At 34.6% G+C, this 16946-nt stretch overlaps 1 protein-coding gene across 1 annotated transcript in view; it reads right to left on the bottom strand.

Annotated features, from left to right (window-relative positions):
- Positions 1-16946, bottom strand: part of PCLO (piccolo presynaptic cytomatrix protein) — a 379448-nt gene that overhangs the window by 103983 nt on the left and 258519 nt on the right. The window contains exon 12 of the mRNA XM_010848195.1: positions 5692-5817. Within this exon, the coding sequence (XP_010846497.1) occupies positions 5692-5817 (126 nt within the window). The remainder of the gene's footprint in view (positions 1-5691; positions 5818-16946) is intronic.

A 16946-nucleotide genomic window follows, 5' to 3' on the forward strand; every position in this document is an offset into this window, starting at 1 on the left:
CAGTGATGCTTCCTAAGGCCCACTTGACTTCACACTCCAGATGTCTGGCTCTAGGTGAGTGACCACACCATCACAGTTATCTGGGTCATTAAGAACTTTTTGGTACAGTTCTGTGTATTACTGCTACCTCTCTTAATCTCTTCTGTTTCTGTTAGGTCCTTGCCATGTCTGTCCTTTATTGTGCTCATCTTTGCATGAAATGTTCCATTGGTATCTCCAATTTTTTGAAGAGATCTCTAGTCTTTCCCATTCTATCTTTTCCCTCTACTTTTTGCATTGTTCACTTAAGATGGCTTTCTTATTTTTCCTTGCTATTCTCTAAGATTTATTTTTAAAGAAAATGTTATTTTTAAATCATGCCATGAGTTCAAAACTTCCTAAAACTTCAATGATATGTAGGTTTCAATAGGTAAAATAGCCTACAGAAAAGTAAGTTTATTACTGAAGAAGCCTCTAATTCTCTGAGGCTGTTAATCATAGTGTTGATTATATGGAACTTTGTATTGTTATTTAATATACATAAGGTTTATAATCACTTGCCTAAGGATAGAGATATAAAGTGGCAAGTTATAAATATACTTTCAAAGTCCATATATTAGTATACTTTTAAGTGCTCAAATTAATTAAAAAAGAAACAATATCATGAACCTGTATGCAGGGAAGGAATGGAGATGCAGATGAAGAGAATGAAATTGTGGACACAGCAGGTAGCCATTCCCTTCTCCAGGGGATCTTCCCAACCCAGGGATTGAACCCAGGTCTCCAGAATTGCAGGTGGATTCTTTACCAGCTGAGCCACAAGGGAAGCCCAGGGAAAGGAGAGGGTAGGAGAAACACAGAAAGTGGCATTGACATATATACTCTATTGTATGTAAAACAGATAACTAGTGGGAAGCTGCTATATAACATGTGGAGCCCACCCCAGTGTCTTGTGATAGCATGGAGGGGTGGGAAAGGAGGGGGAGAGGGGTAGGAAGGACCAGGGAGGGCAGCTCAATAGGGAGGGGATAAATGTGTGTGTGTGTGTGTGTGCCTGTGTGTGCCTGAATTATGACTCATTCTCATTGTTTTACTGCAGAAACCAGCATATTGTAAAGCATTTATCCTCCAATTAAAAAAAAAAAAAGACCAAAATTAGAAAACTACACACTATCTAAAACCCCAATACTGGTAAGCATTTCACGGCTCCAACATTGTTGATCTAAAACTGTTAACATTTTAATCTTAAAGCAAATAGCAAATCTGGCACTCTAGAAACTTAATTAGATTTGTAACTTAATCTGCTAGATCTTTTGTCTTCATTTTCTCAACAGAACAAAGACTGAACTTATGTGCGAAAAAACAGGATAATAGGCAGAAAAAGACCATTCTTTGTCTAGTAGTTGTTTAAGAATGTTTACTAAATGTTTCTGGGAGATAAATTTTAAGATTTTGAATGATTAGGATCCTTCAAGTACCTGACTGCCTGAGTTCTTTCAGAAAACTACTGTAGACTAAAATATTGGTTCAGGAAATTTAAATTAAAGGAATATTTTCTATTGCCTTTTTTTAAAAATTTTAAGGCACATGAGGTAATATTAGGAGTGTTTTAAAACTAATTTCTTGAATATAGCCTAAGTATTTTGCAATATAATTATTGTTAATTCTCAGGATTCTGAACCATAAAATTCTTTTACATTATTTAACATGATAGACAACCTTGTTCAGAAAGATTTTTTTTAAAAAGGTTGAATCAAAATCTTTTTTCAAAGAAATGAACAGAGTAGCGATTCAGAAAATATACTAGGGTTATTTTTTTCTCTTCCATTTAATAATTTAGTTACATAAGTGGGTACTTTCAGAATTTGAACATTAAGAAATCTACATCATCGATCAGTATGTTTTAAATGCATAAGTTCAGAGAATAAAGTAGAGGAGATTTGAAAAATCAACACAGAGTCCATGCCACTGAGTGTCATTAACATGTCAAACCATGAAAAGTCTGAAAAACTTATGATAGGAAAAATGACCAAATTTAGAGAAAACAGTAGACAGTTAAACTGCGAACAGTAGCTTTGTATTTTGGAGTGGTAAAAAGTACAGTCTAAAAATTCTATAGTCAATCAATTGTCATTCACATTTTAAATCAACTGGAAGACAATTTTGAGTCATAAAGACTGTCTATATACTTCTGTATACAGAATGTGAAAGAAAGACATATCAGGAAGAAATCAAATCAATTCCTATGTCCACCTGGAATTCATCATAAAAATGGAGAAACTAAATTACACAAACACAAAAAACATTTCATCCATCTATTTATGCACACACACTCACACACACATATACACATATAATATTCCTTAGGAAAGAATTAACTTCAAACTGTGGCAAATTAATCAAATTCAATCTCTTCAATAAATAAATTTAAAAAAATTAACATTCATGAACACAATTTTAAAAATTAAAAAAACCCCAAAACTCCAGTGATAGAGAATTGGCATTATTATATTTCACATCAGGCATAAAAATCAGAGTATTGTTTCAATGAATCTACTGCTCTGAAATTTTTTGATCATCTATTCCAGCTTGAGGCTCAGGTCCCTAAGGATATCACATATGAATGAAACACATAATTGTAGACAAAACAAATTATAGGGCCATCCCAGGTGGTGCTGGTAGTAAAGAATTTGCCTGCCAATGCAGAAGAGGCAAGAGATGCAGGTTCAATCCCTGGATTGGAAAGATTCCCTGGAGAGGGAAATGCCAACCCACTCTAATATTCTTGCCTGGAAAGTCTCATGAACAGAGGAGGCTGGTGGGCTGTAGTCCATGGGGTCATAAAGAATCAGATGGCACTGAGCATCTGAACACATACTAAAGTCAGAAATATACTGGTCTCAACAAAGTAAGTCTGTAGATATTAACTTGGACTGATAGCCTTCTAGTCAGTTCATTTGTAGACTGAAAAAAAAACAAAACAAAACAATGAATCTATCATTTTAGCCTGGTGGCATAGAAAACAGGTATAGCTTTGGATAGGAGAAAGTAAATGACTTATCCTATGTCAGAAGTGAAAGTGTAGTCACTCAGTCATGTCAGACTCTTTGCGACCCCAGGGACTGTAGCCTGCTAGGGCTCCTATTTCCATGGAATTCTCCAGATAAGAATACTGGAGTGGGTAGCCATTCCCTTCTCCAGGGGATCTTCCCAACCCTGACTGAAGCCAGCTCTCCTGCATTTCAGGCAGATTCTTTACCATCTGAGCCACCAGGGAAGACCTTCATATGTCAAAATCACTCCTCAAAATATTTAATGTTTCAAATAGAGTATCTATTTTGACAGTTAAGATATTAGGTTGGCCAGAAAGTTCATTGGTTTCCCATATCATCTAATGGAAAAACACAAACTTTTTGGCCAATCCAATATCATCATGAATTTAATAGACATACTACCAAGAACTGTAGTAAAGATTTATGTTTTATGAGAAAATAAAGTAAATCTGGAAATCATAAGTAGCAAATTATGGCTATGAGTTATGCAAAAACTGAACTCTAATCAGAGGATTTATACTCAGAAAGGCCTGGCTTGGCACCTTGGCAAAACTTTGGGAGAATTAATAAATAATACAATTAATAAAAGTAAAATCTTAAGTCACAGGGAATCTTCCTGACCTAGGGATCAAACCTGGGTCTCTTGCCTTGCAGGCAGATTCTTTTCTGAGCCACTAGGGAATCCCAAGTCATATGCACATAGCTTTTAATGAGTTCCCACTTAAACAAATGAAACAACCTGCAAAATTCTCAGTTCCAAAAAAAGATGAGGACTTTAATGGCAGTGTCTGAGTTTATAAAATCACAAATGTAATTTTAGGTTCATTTCAGTTTTCTTTCTTGAATGAGTTTGCATTACATCTATTTTTAATTTAGGCGCATGAATTTAAAAATAGCCACATAAGCTACCAAATACAGACAGAGTCACTTCATCATAGAGTACTTCATTGAAACTGTACTTAAAATCATCCTGATTTGTAGCATTTGGTGATTTTCATGTTGTTAAGACAAAGAAGGTTATGAAATTTTATCTTTAAATTATCCAAGTATCTTTGTCAAACTATATTAGGCAGAGTTACTAAGTTGCAAATTTTATTCTAAAAGAAAAACAGCATATTCATTTCTTTCTGAAGTATGCTATCTGAAAGTAAACATATCATGCCCATACTTACAAATGGGCCTCAATCTTTGTATCTTACCTAGACTGTAATACCAAGAGAATAGTATTAGGCATGATAGGATTACAGTCATTGAAAATTCATACAGATCCAGTGTTTGTTCCTAATGGTTATGTTTTGATTCATATAGTCTTCTTTTTCATTTAGCTAGCCCTCCCAATTTTTGCTGTTGTATGAATATAATTAGAATATTTTAAATAATATACTTTCAGTTATATATTTGGCAATATCCTAGTAAACTAGCTTTCTGAAAATCAATAAGCAACTAAATGAACAAAAAGGTTTGATTTATAGCATTTGTCTATTTTCATGTTTAAATACTCTCACCATGGCCAATTCAAGCTATCAACATGATGGCATTCAAAGTGAAGCTGGGAAGAGATGTGCAAAGCTTCTCGCAGTGAGTTGGTCAAGCTGGTTTCAGCAGAGCACTGTGATAAATAAATACTGCCTCAAGTCTGTGTTTATTCTAATAGTCTGTCAGAATATACAGGGACTTTTTGGTAGGTTCCAATATATTTAAGAATATGGCAGTGAATAATTTTAACATGATTAAGTTTTAAACAATAACAGGCAACATTAAATTATGAAGTGACAGCAAAACACTTTCTAAATAGCATCTAATTGAGGATAAAAACAAAAAAAATGATTTACGATAAAACTATTGCTTTATGATAAAAATATGCATGACAAATAGTATCACTGAAAGCTCGTAAGCTATCTCTATGTTGGAATTTTGAAAATGTAAATGACCACATCATCTTGAGACTCAAGGTAACATTTTACTGAAATTAAAAGTAAGATCATTTTATGGCCCACTATATACACTTGTAAAGTTCATTATTTTAATACTTATGATGTAATAAGCTGAATAGAATAGCACCTAACATAGGATTTGACAATTTTTTTTTTTCTCTAAAGGGTCAGAGAGAATATATTTAGGCTTTGCAAATCATATAGTTTGTTGTGAATGCAGTACTGTTTGTGCAGTGGGAAATACTCATGTTCAACATGTAAATTAACAATTCTTGCTGTATTTCAATAAAACAATGCTTACAGAAACAAACAGCGGGTGGATTTGGCCTGTGGGTCATCCACAGTTTGTTGACCTGACTTTAGCAGGTATCAAATCATCTGACGTTTTTGGCACTGATTTCAATATGATTTTTCTTGGTGTTTATGAATCACTAGTCCCTTTAATTAAAGTACTTTTTAAATGTATATTGTCCCAGTCAGTAAAAAAATCTTGACTAATTACTGTTTCTTAAACAAGATACTCCGCAATGCAAAAGGACAATGCAATTGAAAATAAAATGAATACAGTGGTGGACATATCTTCCTTTACTATACCACAATGTCACCTTTAACCACAAAGAGAGGTTTTCCTAGACAGTAAAAGAAGAGAAAACTTTCAGATCAAATTAAGATATGTTTAATATGAGCACATTCATTTTAATTTACTCTGAAATCCTTATTCTTACCTTCCACAAGTTTCCCTGTCTGTTCGGCACTTCCCCCAGGAAGAATCTTGGCAATATAGGCTCCAATTTCTCCGCTATGTCCAGGGATTTCTTTACCACCCACAATTCTAATTCCTAATCCATTACCTGTATTGAAAAGTTAGCAAATTATTAGCAATAAGAAAGGACAACAGTTATCACAAGTGATAAGGTGCAGAAAAAATGGGTTCTGATATGTAGAAGTTAACCCCAAATGAATATTGGAACTGGACACTGATAACAAAAGAACAATATTATGATTTCATAGTAGTTGATAGGAAAGAGAATTATCTGAGATCTGGTAGGATCTATAATGATTAATCTGACATTAACAAATAATTTTTATTTTTTATTTCAGGCATATTCAATAATATAATAAAGTTTTATCCATTTTGATCATATATGTTGCAAGAATTTTATATGATGATGTTCCCAGTATAAATAATTTCAGAGCAAAAAATTCATTTATGAAATTGATGAGCATTTGACTTACAAAAAGGAAGTAATGGCTATCATAAATTGAGAAGACATAAATGACTGCAACTGATAAAGTGAAACCATGATCATAACTTATGAATTATTATTCACATTTCAGCCTTAATTCAGAAACTAATATTGTTTGTGCATTAATATGGCACTTAATACAGGGATAATAAAAGCATTCTTTACTGATGAGCAACTTGGTAAACTGTTCCTTATTCCACAGAACAGATTTTTCTATAATTAGCGATGCAGATAAAAGATGGAAAATGATTATTATGAGAAATCTACACACTCTACTAGATCTTAGCCAAAAGGCTGAGAAGTGATGATTATTATGAGAGATCTAATTGAATCAAATAAACTGTTGACATTTTAAGTTTATTTTAAAAGAGTAAACTAAAAAACAGCTAGTGTATACAGCTCCACATATATTTTTGTTACAAATGTCAAGAAGATTTTAAAATGAAAGCACTAAAAGAAAGCAGAATTCTCCTTTATTGAAGACACAATTAATTAAACATTTCATTCAGTGATTGAAGTAGCATTTCCAACTCTTTCAAAATCTCTAAAATTAAAAGCCAGGTCTCTTCCAAATCCTATTACTTTCCTACTTAACTCCTCAAAAAGAATCCCTCTAGTTAGCATCAACCGGAGAAGGCAATGGCACCCCACTCCAGTACTCTTGCCTGGAAAATCCCATGGGTGGAGGAGCCTGGTAGGCTGCAGTCCATGGGGTCACTAAGAGTCAGACACGACTGAGCAACCTCACTTTCACTTTTCACTTTCATGCACTGGAGAAGGACATGGCAACCCACCCCAGTGTTCTTGCCTGGAGAATCCCAGGGATGGGGGAGCCTGGTGGGCTGCCCTCTATGGGGTCGCACAGAGTCGGACACGACTGAAGCGACTTAGCAGCACCAACAGCAGCAGCAGCAGCAGCAGCAGCAGTTAGCATCAACACAATTCAAACATTCAACAAGCAGTAGCTGAATTATGCACTGCTTTTTAAAAAATTTATTTATTTTAATTGGAGGCTAATTACTTTACAGTATTGTATTGGTTTTGCCATACATCAACATTAATCCGCCACGGGTGTACACATGTTCCCAATCCTGAACCCCCCTCCCACTTCCCTCCCCATACCATCCCTCTGGGTCATCCCAGTGCACCAGCCCCAAGCATCCTGTATCCTGCATCGAACCTGGACTGGTGATTCGTTTATTATATGATATTATACATGTTTCAATGCCATTCTCCCAAATCATCCACCCTCTCCCTCTCCCACAGAGTCCAAAAGACTGTTCTATACATCTGTGTCTTTTTTGCTGTCTCTCAATACAGGGTCATCTCAGCACTGTTTCTAACAGCCAGGACATGGAAGCAACCTAGATGTCCATCAGCAGATGAATGGATAAGAAAGCTGTGGTACATGTACACAATGGAGTATTACTCAGCCATTAAAAAGAATACATTTGAACCAGTTCTAATGAGGTGGATGACACTGGACTGCTTCTTTATTTATCTAGTAGAGGTGTATTTTGGTAAAATACTGTTTATTTCTAGGTGACATGATCCTTCCAAATGAATTTACTCATTCCTTTTCTTCCTTCCTCCTCCCTCCCTTTCATCCTTCCTCCCCTTTCCCCCTTCCTACTCTCCCTCTTTTCCCCTAGTACCCCACTCCCCACTCTCATCCCGAGACCTGCTTTTTCACCAGAGCAAGTGTTCTGAAGATTTAGCCTCAAAACAAAAACAAAACAAGTTAACTGCATGTTTCAACAAAGGGTTGCCAAGGGTGAGAGTTAAATAAGATCCTAGCTCTCTGTGGCCCCACTTGTGGCGCTTTTCTGTCACAAGTTTCTTAGCTCAGTGTTCCTGTTCTTGGAGATTAATTGAGGATCCAAACTGAACAGAACTGGACCAATGAAGACTAGCATTTACTATATGACACAGAGCATGTATTATATATGACTTTCAGTCTCAACAAAAGTTGATTTCTTAGACATTAGCATTTAAAGATTCACCAGGACTGATTCTACAATAAGACGTTAGATAGATACTAAGAAAGAGTAGAAGATGAAGAAAAGTAATTAGCCACTATTTATTCAATTATTTTATATATGTGTGTGTGTATATATATAGTGTTAAGCCATTTTATAAATTACAAAATGAGGATTTAAAAATAGCTGGTCATATTTAAAGGATTTTCCTATGGAATTTGTCCAGAAAAAATAAAAACAGATTCTTAATCTAAGATTTGGCTTTATCTTTCATGGTTGAATCACTCACAAGGTGCAATTCATCACTTGTTAAATATTTCATAAAACAGATACCTATATTGAATTTCTAATGTGGTCAATATATTCATATCAATTTTAAGACATGGTCAATCTGGGATGCCAAAAGATGATTGATGAGATTTCTTTAGAGTAAAGGCATATTTTCAAGATCAAGTTTTATATGAATATTTATGCTAGATGATAGCAGAGCATAGTAGGGTATAGTAAAGTGCTCATGGCAGCTCTTATTTCTTTTTAAGATTAAAAACTGTTGTATGGCAGAAACCAACCCAATACTAAAATTTTAAAAAATATATTTAAATTAAAAAATGGAAAAAATACCGTATAAATACAGTTCATAAAAATAATTCTGTACTATATAGAATATGGTGTAGCCATATACTTAGAAACTACAAACAGAGTTGTTATACCTTGTAAATGTATAGCTAAAAAGTAGAATTTCAGAATCTATTAATTAACATGTGACTACTTAAAAAAACTGATTATGTTTTCATTTTGAAAAATGACATTGTCTTGAAGATAAGTAGTTGGGTTCTTAGTACCATTTGATTTTTAGTGACTGAGTACATTCTAAAATCCTGTAGTAAAGGATCTATAATAGGAACTTACAACTATATCCACAATAATTATTTAATTTTGTAAAATACAGTTTCATGCTAATGAATTTGACACTTTTTAAATATACTTTACAAATCAGTGTCTTTGGTAAAATAGGAGTAATGCATAGCCATGAAAATACTGTGAAAAATGAGATTTGATAGGCAGTTGACCCTTCCACAACCTGGGGGTTGAGGTGCTGACCCTCTGTGCAGTTGCAAATCCTCATAAACTTATACTCAGCCCTTTGTATACAAGGTTTCTCTGTGTACTTCCATATTCCTGGATTCAACCAACTGTGGATTGTGTAGCATTATATATTTACTACTGAAAAAAAATCTCCATTTAAATGAACCCATGCAGTTCAAACACATATTGTTCAAGGATAAATGTATATAGAAACCACTTCTAATACATAGCAATTTTCAGAAGTTACTTTTCTTCTTTTTGATCCTGCTGTGTTGACTGCTTTTGATTTTCATGTATACAATAAAGTAACATAGAAATATTAAAAGTTTGTGAAAGAAAAGCAAGTTAGAAAATAAAAAGACCTAAAGGAAAACATTTGTTTATTTTACAGTAGTTGCCTGTATCCTAATTTGGATGCCATGAGTATGAATTTAATTTATATAATTTCTAAGAATGTAAATCTAGATATTTTTATTTACCATTTCTATGGTTATACTTTGATATTTTATGAATATAGACAGAAAAACAAAAACACTTCTATAAAAATAAAACACATCAGCTCAAATCTAAAAAGCAGAATGTCAATAAAATAATTTTATAAGCCTAAGAGACAAAATTAGTTTTTAACTGAAATGCTTAAATCTAAGTGGTCCTTGATAAGTGATACTATTGGTTTTAACTTTTACAAATTTTTAACAACATAAACTTATTTCCCTCTCTGTTTCTATTCCATCTAGAAACATTGCTAAAATATTTCCTCAGAAGCCATGAAAGTACACTGGTTTTTCTCTTTAGCTCACCATATGGCAGAGAAGAGAGGCCAACAATTACTGTAAAGAACTTACAGTTTTAGTAAAACTGGGAGCTTTAGTAAAAGAGATCATCAAAGTTACAGTAATTTTATAACATATAACCATAAATGTGGTTAAGGAAGTCTTAAAGGGAGATCTATAAGCAACCACAACACAATGTATTTGTAAATCACCATGATGTACACCTTAAATATCTTATAATTTTGTAAGCCCATTATACCTCAATAAATTGAAATGAAAAAATAAAAAAGTAAGCTGTACATAAAATAACATGAGCATACTAAGGAAACAGCCTCACATTTGAATTTCAATTTGCAGTTTAAATCTCCCTTACTTTTATATGTTTATCAACGTTACATTAAATGCTCTGATATTTAGGGTATTACAAAAATGTTTTTATTTCCATTATTAAATAACATGAAAATAGCTTGATGTTATAATTAGAGCACTGAATGTGGGCAAAATGACAATACTTGTTTCATTTCATCACTATCATGTGCTACATCTAAGCATCAAGGAAAAGGAAAATTTTCATCAACGAACATACTGTCTTATGAATAGTAGTCTTTAAATCAATAACCTATTATTCATAATAAAGTTATTATAGAACAAAGATATACTGCTTAGTTTAGTCATATAATTAGTTGGGCTGAAGAAGAAAGACTGTCTATATAAATATATTGTCTATATTAATATGAATACACTCATTGGAAGGACAGATGCTGAAGCTGAAGCTCCTATACTTTGGGCACCTGATGTGAAGATCTAACTCATCGGAAGATACCCTGATGCCAGGAAAAATTGAGGGCAAAAGGAGAAGGGGGTAACAGAGGATGAAATGGTTGGATGGCATCACTGACTCAATGGACATGAGTTTGAAACTCAGGGAGACAAAAATGGACAGAGAAGCCTGGTGTGCTGCAGTTCACAGGGTTACAAAGAGTTGGACATGACTTAGCGACTGAACAACAAAAACAATAAACAATCAATGCTAATGATGTACTAAGGATAATGAAAAATACACAAAAGATAGTTCAATTAAATCTATTTTTATAGTTCATCTTAATTATACTCTTGCATAAGGCTGTTGTACCTACAGCTATAAATTATCCAAGAAAATATTTAGAAAAAATCAAATTACATTAAAAGACCACAATGATTTCCTTTGCATCTTATCAAATGTTATATTAATTCATTAACTTTTGAAAACAAAGACCTAAAGAATATTTCACTATTTGTTCTTTAACTTTACTTACTTTTGTTCATTATAAGAAAACATTTCTACAAACACAACAAAGCTCATCAATTGCATTATTAACAATCCATACTTGACTGTTTCTAGAAAATTCAAAATGGAAAAGCCATATTCATGCCAAATATAATCCAACTGTAAGTCTGGACATGCAAATTACAAACTCAGCTCTTCAACCATTAGCTTTTTTTAAAATTCAGCCAATTACTGTATAAAATCTTCTTTCCTACTTTTAAATATGTAAAGATTCATAAAGAATTTGAAGTGAATATTGTATTTCACATTTCTATGGACAAAAGTTCACCATTTGTCTTTTTCTAATGTAATTTGAATAATATTAAGGTAAAAATGTTGCGTGGGCTTCAAAGCATGTATGAAATGCTATTCACACTTAGACCATCCTGGATGAGATAGGTCCAAGTTGGCCTGCCATAGGACTGAAATGGCCATTGGCAAGGGAAATAAGGAAGGTAAGTCATGGATATAAGTCAAAAGTGGCACAGTGGTAACAAATGCACTTTAGAGACCCGGGTTTGATACCTGGATTGGGAAGATCCCCTGCAGAAGGAAATGGCAACCTACTCTAGTATTCTTGCCTGGGAAATCCCATGGGTAGAGGAGCTTTGCAGACTATACATAGTTCATGGGGTTGCAAAGAGTTGGACATGACTGAGCGATTACAACAACAACAATACGTCAAGACACTGGTATTCTGAGTTTGTTAAGCAACATCTTCCAAATGTCAGATGATGTATGAACTGATAAGGTATTTTTACTAAGAGGGCATAGGATTTCCTCTTTCTGAAATGCTTCAGAAATAATCCTCACCAAGAAAATTTTCAGGACTTCCACATCAAAAGGGACATTTCGTTCACACAGAGTTTTTTTCTTTATTTTAACTTACATGTTTGATAGTTGCTGAGAGTAGATCTTAAAAGTTTTTATCACAAGAAAAAAATTTTGTAACTATGTTTGGTGATGAATGTTAAACAGAATTATCATGATGACCGCCTTCCCAGACAACACACAGATTGCAGCTATGTGAGTTCCTGATCAGGGGACCTAGTTAAGCCATGCTTCAGATTCTTGAACTACAAAAACATTGAGTACTAAATGTGTGTTGTTTTAAGGCATTAAATTTGTGGTAACTTGTTATTCATCAACAAAAAATTAATACCAAGATGAAAGCTACATTCTGAGTTTTCTGTGCACACAATACATAGGGATATTATCTTGGTAGCAAAACCAGTGGAATAGTTGTGTTTATAGTACTTAACCACAGTGATTGAGCAGTGATAGAGGGTAGGAGATACAGGGAAAATAGGCTATGAACAGAAAGCCTGTTGCCCTTCATAAATGAAGAGGAAGAGCTCTGTGTATCAGTTCTACATCGCTGGGGTTCTAATATAATGTGTGTAGCAAGTACATGGCATCTAGGCTACACGAAATTTGTAAATGAATGAATCATGAGTGGATGAAAACTGAAGTGTCTAATTTTCAGTTTTGAAACTTTAAAGTGTCTAATTTTCTCTACATAGGGCTTCATGCCCAGCGTGCTGCGGTCCATGGTGTCACAAGAAGTTGGACACGATTGAGTGACTGAGCTAAAATGAGGGCTAATGCATCAGTTACAGTGATCTTAAAAATAATAGATTTGTACTGTACTCTGTTCTTGGAAAATGTCTGTAAAATTATATTAACACAATGAATCTTAAAATTAAAAATAACAAAAAGGAAACCCTCTATTCTACATGAATAAAATAAGATTTTGTGAGGTTAACTGCTCAAGACAACACCTAATATACGGTAATGCTAGAGTGGAGCCCACACTCCAAATGAATGGGTTAGAGATGAGTCTCCCGTTAGGCTAGGGCCAGGGAACCTGGTGTGGGATGAGAAAGGATGGGTTGGGGAGCTGCATACAAAGTCCTTCCCTTTCTCATTCAGTTGCAGAGGGGAGAGTGAAGAGAGACCTTACAATTAGGCCATTAAAAACTACCAGGATGTAAAAAATGTTGGGGAGTCAGTATCTGTCAGTCAGTACCGAGGAGAGGAAACATTTTGGGTTTAGGCAGCTTGTGGGTTAAATGGCAGCATTTAATGTTTTTAAATTTATTTTTAATTGGAGGATAATTGCTTTACAATGTTGTGTTGGTTTCTGCCATACAACACTGTGAATTAGCTGTTCAGTTCAGTTCAGTTCAGTCACTCAGTCGTGTCCAACTCTTTGCGACCCCATGAATTGCAGCACGCCAGGCCTCCCCGTCCATTGCCAACTCCCAGAGTTCACTCAAACTCATGTCCATTGAGTCGGTGATGCCATCCAGCCATCTCATCCTCTGTCGTCTCCTTTTCCTCCTGCCCCCAATCCCTCCCAGCATCAGAGTCTTTTCCAATGAGTCAACTCTTCGCATCAGGTGGCCAAAGTACTGGAGTTTCAGCTTTAGCATCTGTCCTTCCAAAGAACACCCAGGACTGTTCTCCTTTAGAATGAACTGGTTGGACCTCCTTGCAGTCCAAGGGACTCTCAAGAGTCTTCTCCAACACCACAGTTCAAAACCATCAATTCTTCGGCGCTCAGCCTTCTTCACAGTCCAACTCTCACATCCATACATGACCATGGGAAAAACCATAACCTTGACTAGACGGACCTTTGTTGGCAAAGTACTGTTTCTGCTTTTGAATATGCTATCTAGGTTGGTCATAACTTTCCTTCCAAGGAGTAAGTGTCTTTTAATTTCATGGCTACAATCACTATCTGCAGTGATTTTGGAGCCCCCCAAAATAAAGTCTGACACTGTTTCCACTGTTTCCCCATCTATTTCCCATGAAATGATGGGTGAATTAGCTGTAAGTATACATATATCCCTTCCCTCTTGAACCTTCCCACCACCCTCCATCCCACCCCTACAGGTTGTCACAGAATATGGGGTTGAGCTCCCGGTGTTATACAGTAACTTCCCACTAGATCATCTACATATTGTAATGCATATGTTTTAAATATCATTTAATCTGAAGCTGTAAGTGATTGCTTAGAAAAGGCTCTGCTTGTTTTGTCACTATAGTTTCCATTTTTCTATTGATGAATAAATGTCTATGACTTATTTATACCTTTATCAGCCATTACAAAGATGAAATTGTTACCTTTCCAGCATTAAAGATTTTATCATTTTGTATTTTAGCATTTGTGTTACTATGTCATATATATCTATTAAATGAATACATAATATTAATACTTATATATCTTACTTTGCAAATCTATAAAGAATGATGTATACACAGGCCTGATAACATAATTATAATAACCATTATTTGGGGGAGTAGTTGAAAAACTGATTTGGAGAGAAAAGTTCTGAGTTTGCCAAGTCACTTTAGGGATACTATAAATAAAATCCAGGTGTCCAGATTATTTTTGTGTTACAGGCTAAATCTAGTCTAATCAAAATCAATTTGCTTTAGTAAAAGAGGTATTCAACACAGTTCAACAGATTCTACCATCCAGTATATGTTAGGGAATATTTTTTACTAAAGAATTATTTAATATAATTACTTTGGTTATATTCATTAATCTATTTTTAAAACTGTTATTATAACACTATCTGAAATTAAGAATAAATATTACATGTTATTAGGTGGCCAGGCTAAGGATAAACATTCCTCTGAAATTGTACTCTAAACAAAAAGTGAGCTGCTTTTATTTCACCTAGTTTTCTACTGCATAAGATTTAGGGAACGTTTAGTTGTATGTTTCAAAATATATGACTTTGAACTAATGAACACTATTTGGTGTTTCTACTTTGTACCAATATTATATGTATTATATTACTTGTTTTCAATCTCTTCGGTAACATCTTCAGGGATAGAAGGGAAAAAAGTAACTAACATTTCTAGAGTTTCTCCTACTTTGCATTTTTAAATCATCTCATAACTTTCCATGTTAGGCACTGTCCATACCATTTTAGGACAAAGCAGCTGAGACTACAGGAGGTTAGAAACTTGGCTAGGTTGGCTAGTAAGTAAAACAACCAAGGTTAGAGCCCATTTTTCTTCTTGAGTCCCACATTCTTGTTCTTTCTATATACCTTTGCTCATCACTCTAATTGTCAAAAAAAATTCTAGAGGATAATTTTAGAAAATATTCTAGAAGTCTTTTCTCTTTTAATTGAATCTCATTTCTTTTTATCCATTTTCCAAGATGAAATCATATGCATGCTCTCTCTCTCTCCCTCTCTCTCTCTATATATATATACACATACATATATATATATATACACACTTATATTTAGTATTAACGTCACCAAATTACCCTCCTTAACCTGTAGGTTAAACATCTTGAATGTCTTTACCCTCTCCTTACAGAATCAATTATTAATTCTTTGCTTTTATTTATTAAGAAAAACAGAAAAATGTGTTCATCCATCCCCAGTCTTTTAACTGGGGTTTTAACTGGCTTTTAACACAGCCATTAATGTCACTTAATGGCAGGAACCCATTTCTACAAGCAATATTCATCTTGACAGATGTCAGGAAAAGTGATGATGTGAATGAGGAACTAGTCCAACAGTAAATACTTCTTTTATCACTGAGGAAATGAACACAAGTTTTCACTGAAATATACAAGGAAGAAATGATTTTAGAAGAGATTCTATTCAAATATGATTTTTTCTATAGTTGTATACTCTTTATTTCTAAGACACTTTGAGGGGCTTACAATGAGAAATTGTATCATATATTTACAACATATTTGGACAGTTAATAAGAGTAAAGAGAAAAAGCCATTCTGAATGGGAAGGGAGAAATTTGGGGTCAAGACCTGCTTACTAGAATCTGTTCAGTTTCCCAGAACTTGCAGCATTTAGCATGGAAAACACATGTTCTCAAAGTGACAATGGACACTTTCTCTTGGTGTTCCACAAGAAAAAGAACAAATGACATATTTGCCTTAACTTTCAAACACCTGACCTTAAAAAAAATGTTTTCTCATTAAATGTTCCTAAACAATGTAGGAGACATGTTAAGGGTGTGTTACCTACAATGTATCTAACTGCATGAAGTAGAGTTCACCACATTTTTGCCTCAGTTCACTTCAGTCACTCTGTTGTGTCTGACTCTTTGAGACCCCATGGACTGTAGCACGCCAGGCCTCCCTGTCCATCACCAACTCCCGGAACTCACCCAAACTCATGTCCATTGAGTCGGTGATGCCATCCAACCATCTTATCCTCTGTCGTCCCCTTCTCCTCCTGTCTTCAATCTTTCCCAACATCAGGGTCTTTTCAAATGAGTCAGCTCTTTGCATCAGGTGGTCAAAGTATTGGAGTTTCAGCTTCAACTTCAGTCCTTCCAATGAACACTCTGGACTGATCTCCTTTAGGATGGACTGGCTGGATTTCCTTCCAGTCCAAGGGACTCTCAAGAGTCTTCTCCACCACCACAGTTCAAAAGCCTCAATGCTTCGGCATTCAGCTTTCTTTATAGTCCAACTCTCACATCCATACATGATTACTGGAAAAACAATAGCCTTGACTAGATGGACCTTTGTTAGCAAAGTAATGTCTCTGCTTTTTAATATACTGTCTAGGTTGGTCATAACTTTCCTTCCAA

This window comes from Bison bison, unplaced genomic scaffold (genome assembly GCF_000754665.1).
Source record: "Bison bison bison isolate TAMUID 2011002044 unplaced genomic scaffold, Bison_UMD1.0 scf7180017864260, whole genome shotgun sequence".
In the NCBI taxonomy this organism is placed as follows: Eukaryota; Metazoa; Chordata; class Mammalia; order Artiodactyla; family Bovidae; genus Bison; species Bison bison.